General features: G+C 42.0%; 1 protein-coding gene across 1 annotated transcript in view; it reads right to left on the bottom strand.

Moving 5' to 3' along the window:
* LOC124615554 overlaps positions 1-20,531 on the bottom strand; it is a 196,943-nt gene that overhangs the window by 48,469 nt on the left and 127,943 nt on the right. The window contains exon 5 of the mRNA XM_047143530.1: positions 19,936-20,124. Within this exon, the coding sequence (XP_046999486.1) occupies positions 19,936-20,124 (189 nt within the window). The remainder of the gene's footprint in view (positions 1-19,935; positions 20,125-20,531) is intronic.

Here is a 20,531-nt window from a genome sequence, read left to right as displayed (position 1 = left end):
GAGAAAGAACACCAATTCAGCAAGTCGATAAACTGTTGGTCGCCGTCTGATCGTTATGCAAGCAATTACTCGGTTTGACATTGATTGATAGACCTGTATGTCCTCCTGAGGAATATCGTGCTAGATACTGTGCAACTGGTGCGTTAGAGCGTCAAAATCCCGAGCTGGGCCCATAACGGTCCAAACGTTCTCAACTGGGGGCAGGTCTGGTGACCTTGCTGGCCGAGGTAGTGTTTGGCAAGCACGAAGAGAAGCAGTAGAAACTCTCGCCGTGTCGTCTTGCTGAAATGTAAGCCCAGGATAGCCTGCCGCGAAGGGCAGCAAAACGGGTCGTAGAACAGCCCTGAGGTACCAATGTGCTATAGGGGTGCCGCGGATACCAACCGACGGGGTCTTGCCATGAAAAGGACTCGAACCCCGAAGATTACTCCTGTTTGTTGGGCAGTACAGCGGGAGAGAGTCACATTAGTATCCCGTCATTGTCTGGAGTGTCTGCAGAGATCGCTGAAGGCAATACTACTCCAGTCAATGAGACTCCAGGCGGGAGACGTGTCTACAGACGCACCAGACAGCGGTGGGACACGAAACTGACTTTCACCCGCCGTTAGGCCGACATGATGGTTTGCCATGCAGTTTCATTTGATAACATCGTTCCATGAAATTAAATGGCCTCTGGTTGTCATTCGCGCACCCTTACAGCACAGCGGTACATCGACGATATTCTACGCCCCGTTCCGTTGCCCTATAATGCAAGCCATCCTCACCTCAGTTTCCAGCAATGTACCGCCCGCCCCAACACACCAAGTGTTTCTACTGCTTGCCTTCGTGCTTACCAAACACTACCTTAGCCAGCAACATTGCCAGATATCTCTCCAAGTAACACCATCTGTAGCATTATGGACAGGGCCTTCCAACCAGCTAGTGCGCCATTTCGGCAGAATTTGGCACGATACTCCTCAGGAGGACTTCCAAAACCGTTTTCAATCAATGCCGAACTAAATAATTGCTTGCATAAGGGCAAGAGGTAAAACAACCCACAACTGTCTTGCTCAATTTGTGAAGGTCTTTCTGTTGAATAAATCACCAAATTTTTCTGAAAATTCTGTAGTCTGTAAATGTACATCACATCCACCGATTTGCATCCCATTGGAATAATTCCTTCGTGATGCGTCGTTCTTTTTTCCCTTTCTCTTCTTCCTCTTCTTCTTAGAGTGTATTTCTTTCTCTCCTCATAGAAAGTCTTTTATCTTTGCTCCTTTTCTCTCTCGCTCTTTTTCCAAGATCTTCTTTTGTTCTACTCCACTGGTGACTTCCTGCGTCTTTCTCTATCGTCGATGTCAGCCACATTGCTCGGCGAGTACTTCCCTTCCACCTCGATCCCCAGTTCCGAGCAAATTATTCCTAATTGGATCCTGTCTTCCTTGTTGTCCTCCCTGTCCTTTCCCAGAATATTTTGCTCGTTCTGTCCTTATTCATAGTGATCGAATGTCCCACAAATAGTTCCCTTTTCAGTTTTATTTCTCCTGATATTGTCGATATTCTCTGGTACAGTTCTTTCCTAGGTCTCCGTATCCATCTCTCACGACCATTTTTAGATCTCCTCATCGACGGCTTGTAGTGTGTGATTCTTTCGGTCCGTGGACAATTCTTATTACTATATACGTCTCTGGTTACACAGAAGGCTTATTTCATCTTCTGCAGCCTCTCTACTGATATCTCATTCCTACTATTTTCTTCTCTTGCATGTTCTCTCACGTACTTAAAGTCGTCCACTTTCTCTGAATAATTTGACATCTTGCTTGACTTGTCTGGCTGTGTCTTGCGTCTTGTTCGGTTTTTATGCTATCCACAAAGTCTATGAACTTCAGCTGGGCTCTACTGACCTTTTACTTCGCTGCAAACGTCTTTGGTATTCCAATTTACTCATTTATTGATCTGCACTGACCACTTCGTCCCGCATGATGCTGAACAACAATCCATCATCCTATTTGATAGCGGTCTTGATCTCACACTCTTCCGACAGTGCTCCTCTGAATCTCACATTTGCCTTTGTGTTCTTGCGCAGAGCTGCCAGCTTTAGCAGCTGAGCATGGAGTCGAACTGAGCTTGCATGACAGACACCGGTACGTCATTCTTTGCTGTTCAAACTGTGTCGGAGTTAGTCAGTCGTATATCATGTTGCCGACTGGTGGCGTGCCAATCACTCAGCAACCTTTCACCAGAAGTTTCCAGTGGATAGGAGAAGGTGCTGGACAGAGAGGAAAAAAAGGAATACACTCTGCATCTGGGTAGATCAGTCAGCAAGTCCATCTAGTTGAAAGATAACGTAAAAGATTTCTCGGAGACAGGGCACAACCAACAGCCATTAAGAGCCAGAAATATTACAACTGCTGTCCAAATTACCGGCTGCGCCACCCAAGTGTGATAATTTTGTGTGCCCAGTGGCACCTCATATCATCACGCCAGGTGCTAGACGCGTATGATAAGGACGAATGCAATACGGCAACGTTCATTATCCTAGGAATCTCTGTACAGGAGTATGTCCATCGTAACGCTGTATATAGAATCGGGAGTCATCGGGAAGATACCGTGATACCACTTCTGCGTCGTTAGGTGAACCACTGCTGGCTGTCACTTTAGGGAAGTCGCAGGAATGGTCCCTGTCCTGACAGCCGTCGCTACTTCAGATGTTGTCGCACGGCCGAGCGAACAGTGTATCTGTCCTTTGCAGCGTTAGTCCTGTGGGCCATTGAGATCCTTCATGGCGTCACGGCCCTCCAGAACTCATAGATTCCATATTGGCATGGGATCTTGACCAAGGCGAGTCACTGAACCTGTGGCTGTCGAATTCCAAGACGTGTTGATACAAGTTCCTCCTTCTTCCACGGGCCATAACACGATCTCGTCCCAATCAGCCAATTTCAAATGCATTTGCGTAACCAAAAATTTAATTCACTTCAACTTTGATGTTGTTGCATACTGCCTTCTTTGTTGTAGTTTTACGGGCTAGCAGTGTAGATTAATTATCTAGCAAGCAACTGCTTATATTCTTTTGTTGATATTGACAACAGTAGGGCAGGTTCGAAACAAGTAAAACGCTGCTATAGATGAATTCGTCAGTTTTACATTCTTGTGGCTAGTCGGTTATGACTTACAAAGGAAAAGCGATAGCTTCGTAAATATTTATTTGTGTGAAAAATCTTTCATAATTTTCGTACTATTCTTACGCCGTTAGATTTTCTATGCACATTGGAGAGGGCCCTGTATATTATTTGACTGTCTCCTGTTACATCCTGTAGTCATCATTCACATTGGGGCTCTACTGAACAATACGATGTGCAACAGTTAACAACTCAGATTTTTCTTTTAGCCTTCATCTGTGGGAGTCTTTATTTAATTCTCTCAGTCGTCGACTTTCTCCTTAATTATGTTTTTTATGTTGCATTTCCTTGATTTTGCTTTCATTAGGCTGCGACCTATCCTATTGTCTCAATTATATCATTACTGCGAGTCCTCTAGAACTTCATAACTTGTCGTCTTAATTTGCTTGGTTCCGTTCTTTTAATTTGTTCATGCTATTTTAGCCTGTCTTTTTACATTAAAAAAATTTTATGTACTTCCGAAGAGAGGAAGTAAGATTACAGTTGAACGTTCCGTCGACAGTGAGGTCATCAGAGACGGAGCTCAAAATGTGAAGACACATTGGCTGTGCCCTCTTCACAGAAACCCTCCCGGAATTTGCCTGGAGTGATTTAGGGAAACCATGGAAAACCTAAATCTGTATGTGTAGATGCGGATTTGAACCATCGTCCTCCTGATTTTCATCATGTGGTGTTAGTTGGTTATCCAGTCTTGCCAGCTATGCTCGTCATTTAAGCGTACTGCGTTCTGCATCATCAACGGTTGCATTATGTAGTCATATCTCGGGCCTCCACCATCCATTAACTAAAATTTTTAGCAACAGTCCCTTTTAAAATGTTCGCATATATCAACAACGCATTTGCTCTTATTAAGCATTTCTTCTCTTGAACTTGTTGCAGAACAACTTAATTCCTTACTCGACGCGTCGGATCAACAGGTGCCTTTAATACAAAATTTCGACTGCTTCCAAACAAACACTTCTGTCTTCTACATTGTGCTGGTTTGGCAAATATGGTAAGCTACTTTCCAACTGCAGTGTTTGACGAATCGTATTCTGTATGCAAGTTTTATACTTTTGGATTGTAGAAGGATCTCTTTTAACAGAAAACAATTTGCCTTGTGCGATCCGTGCGTTTTTATTGTATGTTCCTTTTTTATCTTTTATACTCGATCGATTGCGAAATTCGCCTACCTCTTCAAGGATCTGTTCCCTCAACTACTCTGCAAATACGAGGTGGTCGTGATTAAGCTTTCACTCCTGTGACAAATGAGTAATCGTAGGGCAACTGCACTTTGTGAAAACATTTGAAAGTACATACGGATGGTAAATAACGAATGCACCATTAAAAGAAACACATTTTAATTTCCACGTGAGAAGTTAAAATTAGTTAACTGCGTACCATGTTTACGGTCCACATTACAAACGCTGCTCGGTGTAACGACTATCTGCATCCGTGACAGCCTGGAACGGTTCTCGACATTTCTCTACTGCTGCCCGAAACAACGGTGGGCCTAGGGAGATTCACCTGTCGTGACACATCTCGTGCGCTGCTTGAAGATCGTACAGTGCGTCCAGCATTCTCAGCCATGGCAACAGCAACTTCTTCAACAAACTGTCGAGTGATTCGCTGTTGGCCTCTCCTAGAAGAAATTCCCAACTCGCCTGTTAATTCGAACTTGAGAATTATGTTCTTCAACCCCAGTGCGGAAAGAGAACCTCTTCGCATTCCTTTAATGCGTCGATACTCACGAAGTGCAGCAACACTGATTTACGAATAACGCCCTGCTCACCTCGTCCAGACTCATGCTGAGCGTCTGCAACGGTAAAGCGTCTATGCGGGCTCAGGAAGTGGAAGTTTAATTATAAACACCCTGTACATCTCGTACATAGACGTTCGTTTTCTTTTTGTACACGTCAGCCAGCACTTCACGTCACTTCACCTCCACTATGCCAACAACGAACCGTTTCACGCAGAGTTTCTGTATGTTATAAACAGTTCCCAAATCGAGGTAGTCCATTAATTCCCTCTTTCCAACATGATGTACAAAATTTCTCGCCATTTCTACGCCGTTCATTCAATTCCTGCTCTTAACCGTTCCAGCTGATTCTCATATTTACGAATCTAATATTCACACAGCGTACAGATGTCCATCTTTCCTATAGACTGCGAATCATTAGTGTTGTCCTATTTTGAGTGTATATGTTGTTCTGCTGATGAATGTATTTACTCCATTTGTACTTCGCTTTCTCCTATTATATTCACAGGCCCATTAAAAATATCAAGTTAATTTTTACTATATTTCACACACAAAGAATGTATAGAACCAGATATAAATGGTTGCTGTGTAATTTCATATGCTCAAAATGTATTTCAGCATCGTTTAATAGCTGAGAACAGGACAATCCAATAAATAACATATATGCTAATACTAAAATTTCTGTATAAGTTGTGCCCCACATTCGGAATGAGTCTTTGGAACTGGCTACCGGTTCATGACAGGCTCCCATCCAACAGTGACTCTGCGTAAGTTGCCCACCCGACAATCTCGGGTATAGCTACGACTCACTAATCTTGGTTTCCAGGCCTTGTACCGTCAGCACGGTAGGTTATGAATAATGGTGTGCCGTAGCATACAGGGAAGATTCATGTCAAGTGCAGTGCAGAGAGAAACGGGTAAAGTCGTCTGTACATGCTGGAATTTCACTCCAGTTTATAAGAGCAGGTTGGGGGTGACATCTACAAGAAAACTAAAAGATTCAAGAGAAATATCAAGTCATCTTGCCACCTTTATCTATTAACAAATAAAAGACAGATAAGCAGAGATCAGTTAACACAAATCGTAATTTTCCATTTTCAAGCTTTTCAAGAATCCGGCTGTATGTTCCAAGCGTACATGCCACACAGCTGCTAACGAGAAATATTTGTTAGTTTCCTTGCATCAAATACACAAAATCTTCCAGTCCAGAAGTATTTATTGCTGTTATTTTAACATGCATCATTTCCCAATAGAAAATAAACATCCACTTTCTACATATTTTAATAGATACAGAAGCAAGCACATCAAGGCACATAAAGCAAAGGAGCATGACTTTGGTATTTAACTGCTGAGCAAATAATTTTACATAAAAATCTTATATCTTCATATTGAAATTATTCCAAGATAATGTTAAAAATATTTGTTCGTGTAATCTGAATCATGTGGCACTTTTAGGAATAACTCCTCAGATACCTTCGAATCAGCGTGTAAGGACAATAGGTTTAACTGCAGAATACAAGCGAGTAACGAACAGTTTGCGTTTCCATTCTGTGCATAATTAGCTAAGGCAGTATGATACGTTTTGCCGGCAGACCCCCAACATAAGCTGCTATTTCTTCATTACTACGCCTGACTTTTAACCCGTGTATGTCTTTCATGTGGGTTTATCACCGGACTCGGTTCGACAGAATTCAGGCTAGAGGAAATCCCAGTTGAGATGTTGCAGCGGAAGATGTGGAATATCCGTGGCACAACTGCGAAATGCGCATGTAAAGGAGGCCATAATTTTCAGAAAATGGTTACCCGGATTGTTTCTTACAGCAGATTATAACGGATCATCCTGGTTTCCATCAAGTTTACTTGTGTGCTTCGAAGGTTACCTGTGTAGATTATATTTTTCTTTGGAAATATTAAGAAGCATTCAATTACCGTATTCTTCATACTCAGAACTCTTAAGTAATAACGATTTTTGCAACTATTTCACAGTTTAATAATTCTATACTTGCTGCACTATCTCATTGGTAAAAAACTAACGAGTATTAATCATATAGAAAGTTACTCGCTAATTGGTGTATTATAACACGTATCCCTGTCTTGAAGAGTTCGCAAAAAGCAGTGTTAGTAGTGTTCAGCTCATTTGGGACTTGTACAGCCTCAACCGGCGGGATCTATTTCATCTACTATCCGCAACTGAGGGTAAATCTTTTAAAATATCGCCCAAAAGTCATCGTAGAATGAGAGAAAAACAATTCAGAAGTTACAATATCAAAGGCTGTTGTCTACTACCATAAAATTTAGAGGCACTTGACACATCTCACTTTTTTTCGACTGTAGCCCGAAATGAATGATTAGCTATAAGCCTGCGTATAAGCTCGAATTTATCTGTAGTTTTACTTCTGATCATTATATAGTACAAGAAGAAGTGAGTAAAGAGTTAAACACATTGAAAGAGATAGCTCGCAGAAATGGTTTATGACAGTACAATGATTTCAGCTACGTGTATTAAGAAACAGAATACCTCCAAAGAAAAGAACTTTGGCAATATCACACTAATAAGGGAGCAGCCTAGAGAAAAAATGAGGAATGCTGTATTACCATTCTACGGGCTTATTTCTAATGAGATAGCAAAGGCCTACCGTAATAAGAATGTGCAGATATGTTTCCATAGACAAAATCAAATAGTCAAATCTTTACGCCATAGCATCTATAAGGCAGATGTAATGAAACAGTCAGGTGTTTACAAAGTTAATTTAGATTAACTGTGAAAGGTATTATGTAGGTCAAACCGGGAGAAGCCTTGGACTTAGGCGAGGGAACATCGTAATATTAGAACCAGTAATAAATCCTCCTTTATCAATCACTTACGTACTAGTACACATACTGATAATGGCCCTAATGCACTGGAAGTTTTACTCATACTAGTAAGGGTACATTAATGAATATTTACCTAAAGAGATGCAAATTTAAACCGCTTTTAATAAACATCCAGAGTGCGTCTTGAATGAAGAGATGGATTTGAAAAACATATTTCTTGCAAAATTTAAAAAGATTTTATGTTAATTTTTATATACTTTTTAGTTCCACTCTCTTCGAATTATCATGCAGCCTCATACTCTTTGTTCTGAGTCTTTCTACTTGACAGACATCCTTCATTCGTGAAATTTATGCTTCTTTGGTATTTTGGATTTACACTGAACTGACCCTTAAAAGTTTTTACACTTTTATGATTTTCTTGGTTTATTTCATATTATGAAATAGATTTCACTTCATGTCATGAATTACATGGTGTAATCAAAACTCAATTTACACTGAAGTAACCACTAAGGTTTTTATACTTTTATGGTTTCATAGTTTATTTTATAATATGATAATAGGTTACACTTTATGTCATGAATTACTTCGTGAACTGAAATTTCAGTCCTTAGTTTCTTGTCACAAGTGCCATTTGTGAATAGCACTGCCTTACATTTTATATCAGTTGTTAGATATTAAAAGAGGATTTTATCTTTGACATCTTTATATTTTTAAAAAATCGTTGAATATTACTTGATTTGGCCCCTTGTTTCATTTAATAAGTAGTTTGTACTAGCCAACATTCTTAGTTGATGTGTGTCATTGTGTATATTTTTATCTGTATCTTATGACTTTGCTACCTGGTTACCTTGTGTTCTCTTCAGTTAATGGGTTGTTACCACATACTTTGCTGGACATATGATGCATATACATGTTTTTGGGCTATACTACACTTTGACACCTGTATGTGTGTGAACAAAGGGACCAAACTGCTGAAGTCATCGGTCCCTACATGTGTCCAGTAATCAGTATTTTTACGGACTTTCTTTTTTAGTACGTAAGATGTTTTTATCCATTTTGAAAAATACAAGGCGTGCCTCTGTATGAGGACTCTACAGTTTTGTAAAAGAGTAATGTAACATGAAATGTCATTTAGTTGACCTCTGTATGTTATCGTCACACACTCAAGACCTATGATATTGTTTGTAGTAGCTGTTATATTAATTCGATACATATCTCGGAATTATTTTTACCTGTGTTTTCCAGCCATTGCTACTTGGTTCCATACGTTTTTCTTTGCATAATGTGGTTTGAGCCATATGTTTTACTTAATGTCAGATACATATACTTAGTTTTGAGAAGAATGTTTCCTCATTTGCTGTGAGCAATATTGTTGCAATGGTTTTTAAGTGTACACGTAGATCTATACATTTATTGGTTCCTATTATCATTTCCTATCCAGCTTGGTGTAATATAGGCAGACCTATAGTCACAGATTTATGAGTCATTCATCTGTACAATATGTCAGTAAAATAGTCTCCGTATACCTGTACGTTACCTTAAGTCACTGATGACCACGTTAGAATGTTTTCGCTAAGTCTGACAAACCAATAATGGATAAATTCTTTCGCCGTCAATATTTTAAGATGTTCATACTTTCATAGATGATTTTAAAGCAGTGTAAAGAATATATATGCCCTTAAGTGACCTTTGGTCCAGACTTCCTAAACCTGGCACAGAAACAGTAGATGTAATGTAATTGCACATAGCTGTCTATAGGTTTACAACGTTCGGAAGTAAGGGTATCTTTGACAACATCATAAGAGCTGTTTTAGTTGTCAGGCTGCAGCACTTAGAGTGCGACTTCCGGTTTTGTGTGTGTGACATAAAAGAATATGACGAGCACAACAGGTAATACATGACTTAGTAAATGTAAGTAATGTTACTGCTCTATAATGTTACTGCTCTATAATGTTACTGCTCTGTAAATCTGGTTAAGTTAATGTGAGTTATGGAATACTTTATTTACACATGACGATCAACGCATATATATGATGCTCTTCCACGTTGATTTATTTCAGGTGCTTGACAATGGCTCACGGCCGAAATTAACTAGTAACACGATTTTAATAAAACACCATACAGCCCACAACGGAAAATTTTTTCTTTCATTAAACGCTTAGAAGCTGTGGATCTCAAAGGAAACAAAGTCTACAGAGTACCGTATTTCTCAGCTGTATAAGGTCCTCTCTTGGGTATTTAAGAATAATTCACTCGTTCCGTGATCCACAACGCCTTTCCTGCAGAGTCTGTTCTTGATATTTATGGATCCGTTTTGCGACGTACTAGCGCTGGCTAACCAAAGCCGTGACGAGTCGTGCAGTCCTTCCCCGAGTCTCTGCTATCTCTCTAATAACTTCCACTTATTGATCGCCCCACTCTGATTAGCAATACTCAGTAACTAGTTGGAACAACATTCTCTAAACGAACTATTTTATGAATATATTATATTTCCTCTGCATTCTTCCAGAGGATTTCTGACAGTAATCAGCAGGTCTCCACCTTTATGCAGATGTTTCACCTTAAACAACTTCGGATGAGTCATCATCATCATCATCACCATCATCATTTAAGACTGATTATGCCTTTCAGCGTTCAGTCTGGAGCATAGCCCCCTTATAAAATTCCTCCATGATCCCCTATTCAGTGCTAACATTGGTGCCTCTTCTGATGTTAAACCTATTACTTCAAAATCATTCTTAACCGAATCCAGGTACCTTCTCCTTGGTCTGCCCCGACTCCTCCTACCCTCTACTGCTGAACCCATGAGTCTTTTGGGTAACCTTGCTTCTCCCCTGCGTGTAACATGACCCCACCATCTAAGCCTGTTCGCCTTGACTGCTACATCTATAGAGTTCATTCCCAATTTTTCTTTGATTTCCTCACTGTGGACACCCTCCTGCCATTGTTCCCATCTACTAGTACCTGCAATCATCCTAGCTACTTTCATATCCGTAACGTCAACCTTGTTGACAAGGTAACCTGAATCCACCCAGCTTTCGCTCCCATACAACAAAGTTGGTCGAAAGATTTAACGGTACACAGATAACTTAGTCTTGGTAATGACTTCCTTCTTGCAGAAGAGAGTAGATCGTAGCTGGGCGCTCACTGCATTAGCTTTGCTACACCTCGCTTCCACTTCTTTCACTATGTTGCCATCCTGTGAGAATATGCATCCTAAGTACTTGAAACCGTCCACCAGTTCTAACTTTGTTCCGCCTATTTGGCACTCAATCCGTTTATATTTCCTTCCCACTGACATTACTTTCGTTTAGGAGATGCTAATCTTCATACTATAGTCCTTACATTTCTGATCTAGCTCTGAAATATTACTTTGCAAACTTTCAATCGAATCTGCCATCACAACTAAGTCATCTGCATATGCAAGACTGCTTATTTTGTGTTCACATATCTTAATCTCACCAAGCCACTCTACTGACTTCAACATTTGATCCATAAATAATATAAACAACAGTGGAGACAGGTTGCAGCCTTGTCTAAACCCTGAAACTACTCTGAACCATGAACTCAATTTACCGTCAACTCTAACTGCTGCCTGACTATCCATGTAAAGACCTTTAATTGCTTGTAAAAGTTTGCCTCCTATTCCATAATCTCGTAGAACAGACGATAATGTCCTCCTAGGAACCCGGTCATATGCCTTTTCTAGATCTATAAAGCATAGATACAATTCCCTGTTCCACTCATAACACTTCTCCATTATTTGCCGTAAGCTAAAGATCTGGTCCTCACAACCTCTAAGAGGCCTAAACCCACACTGATTTTCATCCGATTTGTCCTCAACTAATACCCGCACTTTCCTTTCAACAATATCTGAGAAGATTTTACCCACAACGCTGATTAAAGAGATACCTCTGTAGTTGTTACAATCTTTTCTGTTTCCATGTTTAAAGATTGGTGTGATTACTGCTTTTGTCCAGTCTGATGGAGCCTGTCCCGACTCCCAGGCTATTTCAATTACCCTGTGTAGCCATTTAAGACCTGAAATTCCACTGTATTTGATGAGTTCCGACTTAATTTCATCCACCCCAGCTGCTTTATTGCACTGCAATCTATAGACCATTTTCTCCACTTCCTCAAATGTGATCCTACTTCCATCATCATTCCTATCCCATTCTACCTCGAAATCTGAAACATTACTGATCGTATTTTCACCTACATTGAGCAACTCTTCAAAATATTCCCTCCATCTGCCCAAGGCACCCACAGGATTCACCAGCAGTTTTCCTGACCTGTCAAAAATACTTGTCATTTCCTTCTTACCTCCCTTTCGAAGACTGCTAATTACACTCCAGAATGGTTTTCCAGCAGCATGACCCATAGTCTCCAACCTGTTTCCAAAGTCTTCCCAAGATTTCTTCTTGGATGCTGCAACTATCTGTTTGGCTTTGTTTCTTTCTTCAACATAAATTTCTCTGTCTACCTGGGTTCTAGCATGTAGCCATTTTTGATACGCCTTCATTTTCCTTTTACAAGCTGCCTTGACTGTGTCATTCCACCACGCTGTTTGCTTCATCCTACTTTTACACACTACTGTACCAAGACATTCTTTAGCCACTTCTAGTACTGTGTCCCTGTACCTTGTCCATTCCTTTTCCAATGACTGTAATTGACTACACTCAACTAACTGGTACCTTTCTGAGATCGCTGGTATGTACTTGTGCCTGATTTCCTTATCCTGAAGTTTCTCCACTCTTATCCTCCTACATATGGACCTGACCACCTGCACTTTCGGCCTCACAATCCCAATTTCACTGCAGATTAAATAATGATCAGTGTCATCAAAGAATCCCCTGAATACACGTGTGTCCCTCACAGCCTTCCTGAATTCCTGATCTGTTATTATATAGTCAATGACAGATCTGGTTCCCCTGCCTTCCCGAGTATACCGGTGAATGTTCTTATGTTTAAAAAAGGAGTTTGAGATTACTAAGCCCATACTGGCACAGAAATCCAAGAGTTGTTTCCCGTTCCTGTTGGCCTCCGTATCCTCTCCAAATTTGCCCATAACCTTTTCATACCCTTCTGACCCTTCTGTTCGATTTCCAATCCTGGTGTTAAAATCACCCATGAACAGAACACTGTCCTTGTCCTTTACTCTAACAACTACATCACTGAGTGCCTCATAAAAACTATCCATCTTATCTTGATCTGTCCCTTCACAATGCGAATATACTGACACAATCCTAATTTTCTTGCTAGACACTGTCAAATCCATCCACATCAGTCGTTCGTTTACATACCTTATTGCAACTACGTCAGGTTCCATTCCTTTCCTGATGTAAAGCCCTACACCCCATTGTGCTATTCCTGTTTTGACTCCTTACAGGTAGACCTTGTATTCTCCCACTTCCTCTTCTTTCTCACCCCTTACCCGAATGTCACTAACAGCTAAAACGTCCAGCCCTATCTTACTTGCAGCCTCTGCCAGCTCTACCTTCTTCCCAGAGTAGCCCCCATTGATATTAATAGCTCCCCATCTTATTACCATTTGTTTGCCAAGTCGTATCTTAGGAGTCCCTGGTTTGTCAGTTAGAGGTGGGACTCCGTCACCTCCAAAGGTCCGAGGCATTTTGCTCTGATTGTTGCCACTATCATATTTAAAGTACCAGGGAAGCAGGTTGCTAGCCTTACTTGCCCCGAGTCCCATTAGGTTTTACCCCTAACGGTTGAGGGACTAACCGGTGGATTTGGTAGTCTTTGCCGTATGAACACAAAGGTGACCACGACTCAGAATATGTTCGAGATGCCCAGCCTTATTCCAAAGTAACTGGTATCCCGACTGTCGGGACCACTTACTTGGCCATTCATATGTTGCCCGTTGTTCATGAACTAGGACATGACTACAGGAACCATCACCATGAACCACTTCGGATGAGTAGCACTAAATATTTCGGGGTTTTACCTGATTCCACTGATTTATCGAGGATTGTGTGTCAAAACACATTGTATCTTTTTACCTGTGAAAGAGATAAGTTTTTGTTACAAATCAGCTGCCACTCTTTGCAATATTACGCCAGCCTACACAAGTCTTCCTGCATTTCACAAAATTTTCTAATGATCTCATCTCCGTACAAACAGAACGTTTTTCGGTGATATCTTGCTGCTAACTTACGTCGCGTATGTCCTCTGGCTGAGCATCTGCCCTCATTTCGTTACACATTTGCAGATAAGTCACCAGAAAAAATGTCGCCGAAAAGCATTTACTCATCAGTACTTGTTTTTGACAAGAAAATTACTGAATACACTTTTCACATCTGTTGAAAGATACATATGATAATGAACACCCTCGCAATTGGGCAACAAACTAACGATAATTTTCCATCATATTTTGGGCGTCTAGCCAGGATGTGAACCTTACAACCATCTTCGAGGTGAATCAATGACTGACTTGCAAGTGTCAAAACGTGCCTATGTATAAACCATAGAAAGCTACATTATGGAGTGAACAGCATATGTGTTACAGCTAATACGCCAATAGAACATTGAATCTAAATATAAAATTTATTAGTCAAAAATGAAAATGTCGCACCAGCAGGATGTAAGCAAATATAGGACAAATACGTAGTCTTTATAAAAGACATCATATTTACGCCATTGACTGTGACACTACATTTATTTCATGACTGCAGTTTCGGCCTTAGGCTATCAGGCCTTGTCAACCTACAATGAGCTGACATGGCGTAATAGCTATAACATCTTCACTTGATAATGACCTAAGGCCGAAATTGCAATGGTGAAATAATGAAAGTGTTACATTCACTGGCGTAAATATGACGTATTTTATAAAGTTCTACATGACTGTGAATCCCAGGTATAAAAAGTTAATTAAATACGTAGTCAATCATCAAAATCAGTGTCAACTGTCGGAACGCTAACGTGAGAAGATTCAGAATGCAAAACTTTTTTCAGGGCGGTGCAGTGAAATCAGAGGAGCCATCAACTGTCGAGATGGAAACTCTCGTCTCGATTGAGCAGGCTGTTTACCGCGTATATTTCCACAGCTTCCTTGAACAGTGAATCCCATTAGGATAGGACTGTGGCCAAAATCTTAGCTTATGCGTAATTTCTGGAATAATCAGTTGAAATACGCAGATTTGTTAGGCTGTAGAAGACGGCACCTTTTTTATGCAGTATGTGTAGTCTTCCCTATTTAACATTATCCACACTGTTTTTGTTTAAATTCCACTCTTGCTGCATGTCCACTTTCTACGCATCAGTTTCGTCTATGACCGGTGCTGTTGTGCTGCCTGACTTATCTGTGATGCATAGGCATTTCACCCTACAGTTTAGCTTCCTTTCGCGTGTTTTTAACGTTTCAGGGTATAACAAGCATGCCTGAGACTCACAACTCTGTCACCGACTCACCTTCAAGAGGTAGGATTACTGTCGAAATATCAGACGAAGAAGTATTACTGTCCCTGATGTACACCCTAAAAATGAAGGAATATTGTGTCTTCCGCGAAAGCTTATAGAATCATAGTGATTGCAGATTAACTAACGTAAATACAATAGTACAACAAAGTTGAATTATAAATGTTTCGAAACCACATTACTGTCTCCCGTTACGAAGCCTAAGTTTGGAGTTTGGCTCACAGATGCCTACAACCATTCTCTCTAGTGGCGCCCTGCGACGCCACACCCGTGCCGACGACGCTCCCAGTAGGAAGGCGTCAACACGTGAGAAAAACAAGGCCAGGGCTCAAAATGTACAACGTGTTAATGATATCCCATTAGCACCACAGTTCACCGCAATTCTGCGGAAAACCGCCTTGGACGTGTCACGCTATGGGAAGTTCCTCACACTACGTCTTGCCCACATTTCACCTCTTCATTCGACGCCTGTTTGCTAGACATCAAAAGCACGACGCCCAGCGGTTTTCTGATGACTGACCGGCAAAAACATTTCACACACACCGCTACACAGAATCGACACGAAAAGACCTCAGGGTGTGACAAAAATGGCACCAATGAAACTATCCATCCTCTTGGGATGTTGATTCAGACCATTTTAGCGGTCGGAAACGACAATTTGCAGTGCTTTGAGCAACAGGAGGACTTTCTTGACAATCTTTGATACTACTGACATCTCCCTGACGATTCAACTCTTTTCTAATGACATAGTGGACTAGCTCCCCCTTTCCCCCCGTTGAATGTGGTCTCACCCTTCTGGAGTGCAGTGTGACTGTAATTTTTGCTCTGGCGTACCGGATGGAACCACTCGGGACCGCGCAAAACCATTCGGCGAAACGTGAACGTGATCGGATGCAGCAAACGGGTCATATGCTTCTTCAGTGCTTCTGTTCGACGCCCTTGTTTGGTGTGATCACAGAGGGGTGTGACACTGATATATGCGTGAATAAAACGGCAAAGGACCTCCCAGCTCAGCAATAACTTTGGTGGCAGCCCTCTCCCCTCAGATTTACTGAGACTTTTAAAAATGTGACTTTACAGAGAAAACCTTTCTTTCCTTATCTTAAAAATCTCATGAGGATATCACTGTGACTCTACCTTCGAATAAGGTGTGCCAGGCGAGATCTCCATGTGTATGGTGCGGCTGTGTATTGCTTCGTTTAATAACTGTACTTTCTTTATTTTCTCGTGTCAGATTTACTGAGACTTTTAAAAATGTGACTTTACAGAGAAAACCTTGGCAGTAGTGCAAGGCGCCTGCAGGAAGGTAGTTGTATCACGTGGTTGCCTACTTCCATGCGCCTAACAGCACCTCGGAGATTTTCTCTGTAAGAGTACATTTGTAAAACTCACAATAAATGGTGGTGGGTGCCACTAAAATTAATGCTGAACTCAGACGGACAGCAGAAGGTTGTAGGCATCTTTGACCAGAATTTCAAACTTCTGCGTCACAATGGGAGGGAATTATGTGTTTTGAAAAACTGGTCCTTTAATGCCGTTGCGCATTGTAGGATTTATGTATCTTGTATTATTTTATCAGGGAACATGAGCACTAGTGACTCTACAAGAAAAAACGCCTAACTGACGCTATATAATGAATAGTCCATAGACACGATGGCTGTTATAGGCATACGAGGAGCTCGTTCTCAGGTTTTAACTACCACTACGAAAATATAATGCTGGATAATCAGTTTTTGGGTGGTTCGCAGGTACGTGTCTGTAGTGCTGACACGCAATGAAATCCTCTCGGCACAGCATCATAGCACGCCTCTAGAGAGGCCGAAAAGAGATGGCACGGTGCAGTACCGTGAAGTAATTCGTTTTCTGCATTTCAAGGGGAGCACCCTTCAACAGTTCATGCTGCGTTGGTGCAATTATATGGAAACAATTCACCTTCATAGGACACAATGGTTAAGTGGTTCAGGCGCCTACAGTGTGATCAAACAAGTCTGGCTGATGACCAAAAGGACAGATCATATTTCTGTGATCAACTGGGAATCGCGAGACAAGTGGAGGCCCTGGTGCTCTAAGACCGTCGAGTCACAACCGCGACGATAGTGGAAAAAGTAACTCAGTCAAAGGCCAGGCTCCTACGTCCTGCACAACATTCTGAACATGGCAAAGGTAGCTGCTTGGGCATTTCGACACCACTCACAAACAGTCACAGCTTCCTCAGAGCCGAACCTGCAACGGTAATGTTGCAGCTGCGTCAAGCCGATGCAAATGACCTCTTTGGGCACTAACCACAACGGGCGTCAGCTGTGTGTTTTCCTGTGTCCTCCAGACAAAGCAGCAAAGCAAGTAGAAGGGAACATGTAGATTCACTATCGCCTGAAAAGGCAAAAGCCCAGTCATCATCGGGCAAGATTATGCCGAGTGCATTTTAGAACTGCCATGTTGTGGTACTAACGAATTATATTCGTAATGTGCAAAAGCCTCACATGAGCACTTTACTGAAATCTGTTTGACGAAGTTAATTGAAGCAGTAAAAGTGAAGCGTAGGACACAATTGCACATATTACTTGCATGGATCAAATTTGGCCAACCTCTTGCCCCCTCCTTATTCTCCTCACACGCAACTCACGGACTTCTCACTCTGCTCCTGGAGATCGAAACGATTGCGCGAAAGGCATTACCAGGTAGACGACGAGATTTTCCAGGTAAGACGTTCGTTCAGTAGGAAGCATAGACTCCTTCAACCTAGATCTCCGATAGTCACCGATCGTTGGGAAATATGAGGCACATTAATGGGTGAATATGTAGACAACCTTCGTGGTTGCAGTATGAATTTTGTCGATGTGATAACTAAAATTATATTGTTACTCCTAGTGTGTGTGTGTGTGTGTGTGTGTGTGTGTGTGTGTGTGTGTGTGTGTGTGTGTCTTGGTGGTTTATGGGCGTCCAATGCCGAGCGATTATCATCGCCCTGACGGGGCTTAGTAGAAATGAATGTCGTGAAAACGTCTAAAATGTTCTGAAACAAGGACGAGTAAGTCCTACATAATTACACTGTCTTCCAACTTCAGTCACGGTCACCGGCACAATCACACTGACTCACAACCTGTAAGGTAGTACAAATACGATTAGATGTTGTAAACTGCCAAGTAAGTAAGTAAGCAATAGAAGAGGACAGCAAAAATAATTACGCAGGAATATGGGGCTGGCTGATCACTTACAAAAAACATAGATTACCTAGACACCCTGAGAACAAATTAAAAACTTCTCCCCAGAAATTTAGAGAACAAGTCGAACAGTGGTCAGAGCCTTAAAAGTCGCAATATATTCGTGACATTGTCAGTTAAAATAGAGGACAGATCTGTCAGTAAATTAGCTGCACCCTCTCGTGAACTGCACTAATTCTAACGTTAATCTGTTCTCCGCTGCCTCTCGGACAACTTCATTATAAGAGAGTTAGAGAAATTAATACTTCGACACGCCAAGTGTGGTGCTAACAGAAGTTCACTGTTGTATGTTAGGTGATTGAGAAAAGTTATGATACTTTTTTGAGTAGTTCCATTCGGCAGCTATACATTGACGGAGCAGTTCTTCCAAATCTAAGCAGAATGGCTGAAACGGTTCAGCTAGTAGGGCCTTCAACATGTCGGTCTTATTCTCTCGAATTTTCGCCAGAGTCCCTAAATGATGCCCTTTTAAGATATTTTTCAATAATGTGAAAATAAAAAAGCCACAATACTTCACATCAGGTCAATTGTGGGCTGTGGAACAACAGAAATAACTTTTGAGGTAAAAAATTTCATTATGTAAATGGCCATAAGACAAGGGGCGTTGTCGAAATGCAGCATCCACTTGTCTGCAATGTCCAGTCTCAGTCAATTATTCATTTTCCTGAGACTTCGGAGGACATCTTTGTAAAACACTTGTTCCTGGCGGTGTGATCTCACCAGAGCACGCACACGTTCGACGTTTTCGTCGGTTTTTGAAGTTGAAGGTCTCCATGAGAGAGGTTCATCATCAACTCGTTCTCCGCCTTCCAAAATGATTAGTTCCAGCGAAAAACTTGGCTCTCGATGAGGAATGTTCCCCATAGATCTGTTCGAATTTTTGTAAGGCTACACTCGCATATTCCTCAAGTTTAACACAAAACTTGGTGGCGTAATGTTGCTCTAATGTTGGTTCCAGAGTTCAGGGACATGATAATAAACAAATGATTAGATTTACAAGACTGTTCCTGCAATTTGACCGGAAGGATTCGAGGCCTCATTTCGGTTATACTATTCACGGACAGTGGGAATGGTTAAGTTAAATTTCACTTTGGCAGTTTTGATGATTCGGCATTAGTAAGCAGCTTAAGTTGCTAAAACTTCAGTTAGCCATATAGTCGTGCATCAGTTTCGGTCAAAGTTCAACCTCAGTCTGTTTTGTGATCGGTTACGAATCTGTGAAAAACAACTTACCCATACTCTATGACTAGTAAGAAACTTTAGTAGTGTTCCATTCTGTTAACAGGCAACAGAAACACCACTGATAGCGCACTCTAAAGTCACGTGATGGCTGTACGGAGCTGAAACTCGGGCTGAACATCTGGAAGGGATGAACACACTGGTCTGCACAAGTAGAACAACACAGCGTTGCCAGATCGCTCAGAGTGTCGTCACTCTCATTACGTTTCTCACACACAGCACCAGTACCCGAGACGTCCAATAGATCCCAGGACTAATGCCAGTAAGCTCTAGAGGACTGCAGCAGAGCGGAGCGGCCGGAGCGTGGAGTTGTGGAGTGCAGCCTTACACGGGAAGGAGGTGTTGGTGGTGGGCGGCGGCTGCGGCGTGGACGGCAGCGGCCCGCGGCGGCCCCGGGAGCGCCGGCACAGGCAGACGGCGAGCGCGGCGGCCGCGGCGGCCAGCAGCAGCAGCGCGCTCACCGCCGCCACCACCAGCATCGTCGGCGACAGCCCCAGCACGGTGCGCGGCCCGCTCTCTGCAACACGCCGCGCGCCGCCAGCGCTGCACCACACACAGTGTCTCTCTCTCTCTCACACACACACAACAAGCAGGCGACGCCGCCATGGGCCACAGGCTTATCGGCCGTCCCCATTCCCCCCCCCCCCCCCCCCACCCTCCCTCCTCACCATCACCATCTCTCATTTCTTTTCGACTTTCGATACTTTTAGTTTTCAGACATATTTTTTTACCATACAAAATTAAAATTCTGCATTATACCTGAAAATTGCGACACCAAGAAGAAAACGTTTGATGAAAATGTACTTGTGATGTTAAAAGAGGCAACCAGAGCTGCAACTAAAACGGGTGTTTATTTAGACGGTGACCGGTTTCGTGCTATGCCCATCCTCGTACCAACCAATATTTCCGAGTAAAATGTCCGTC

Source organism: Schistocerca americana, chromosome 5 (assembly GCF_021461395.2).
Source record: "Schistocerca americana isolate TAMUIC-IGC-003095 chromosome 5, iqSchAmer2.1, whole genome shotgun sequence".
Taxonomy (NCBI): Eukaryota; Metazoa; Arthropoda; class Insecta; order Orthoptera; family Acrididae; genus Schistocerca; species Schistocerca americana.
This window is presented reverse-complemented; position numbering and strand designations above follow the sequence as displayed.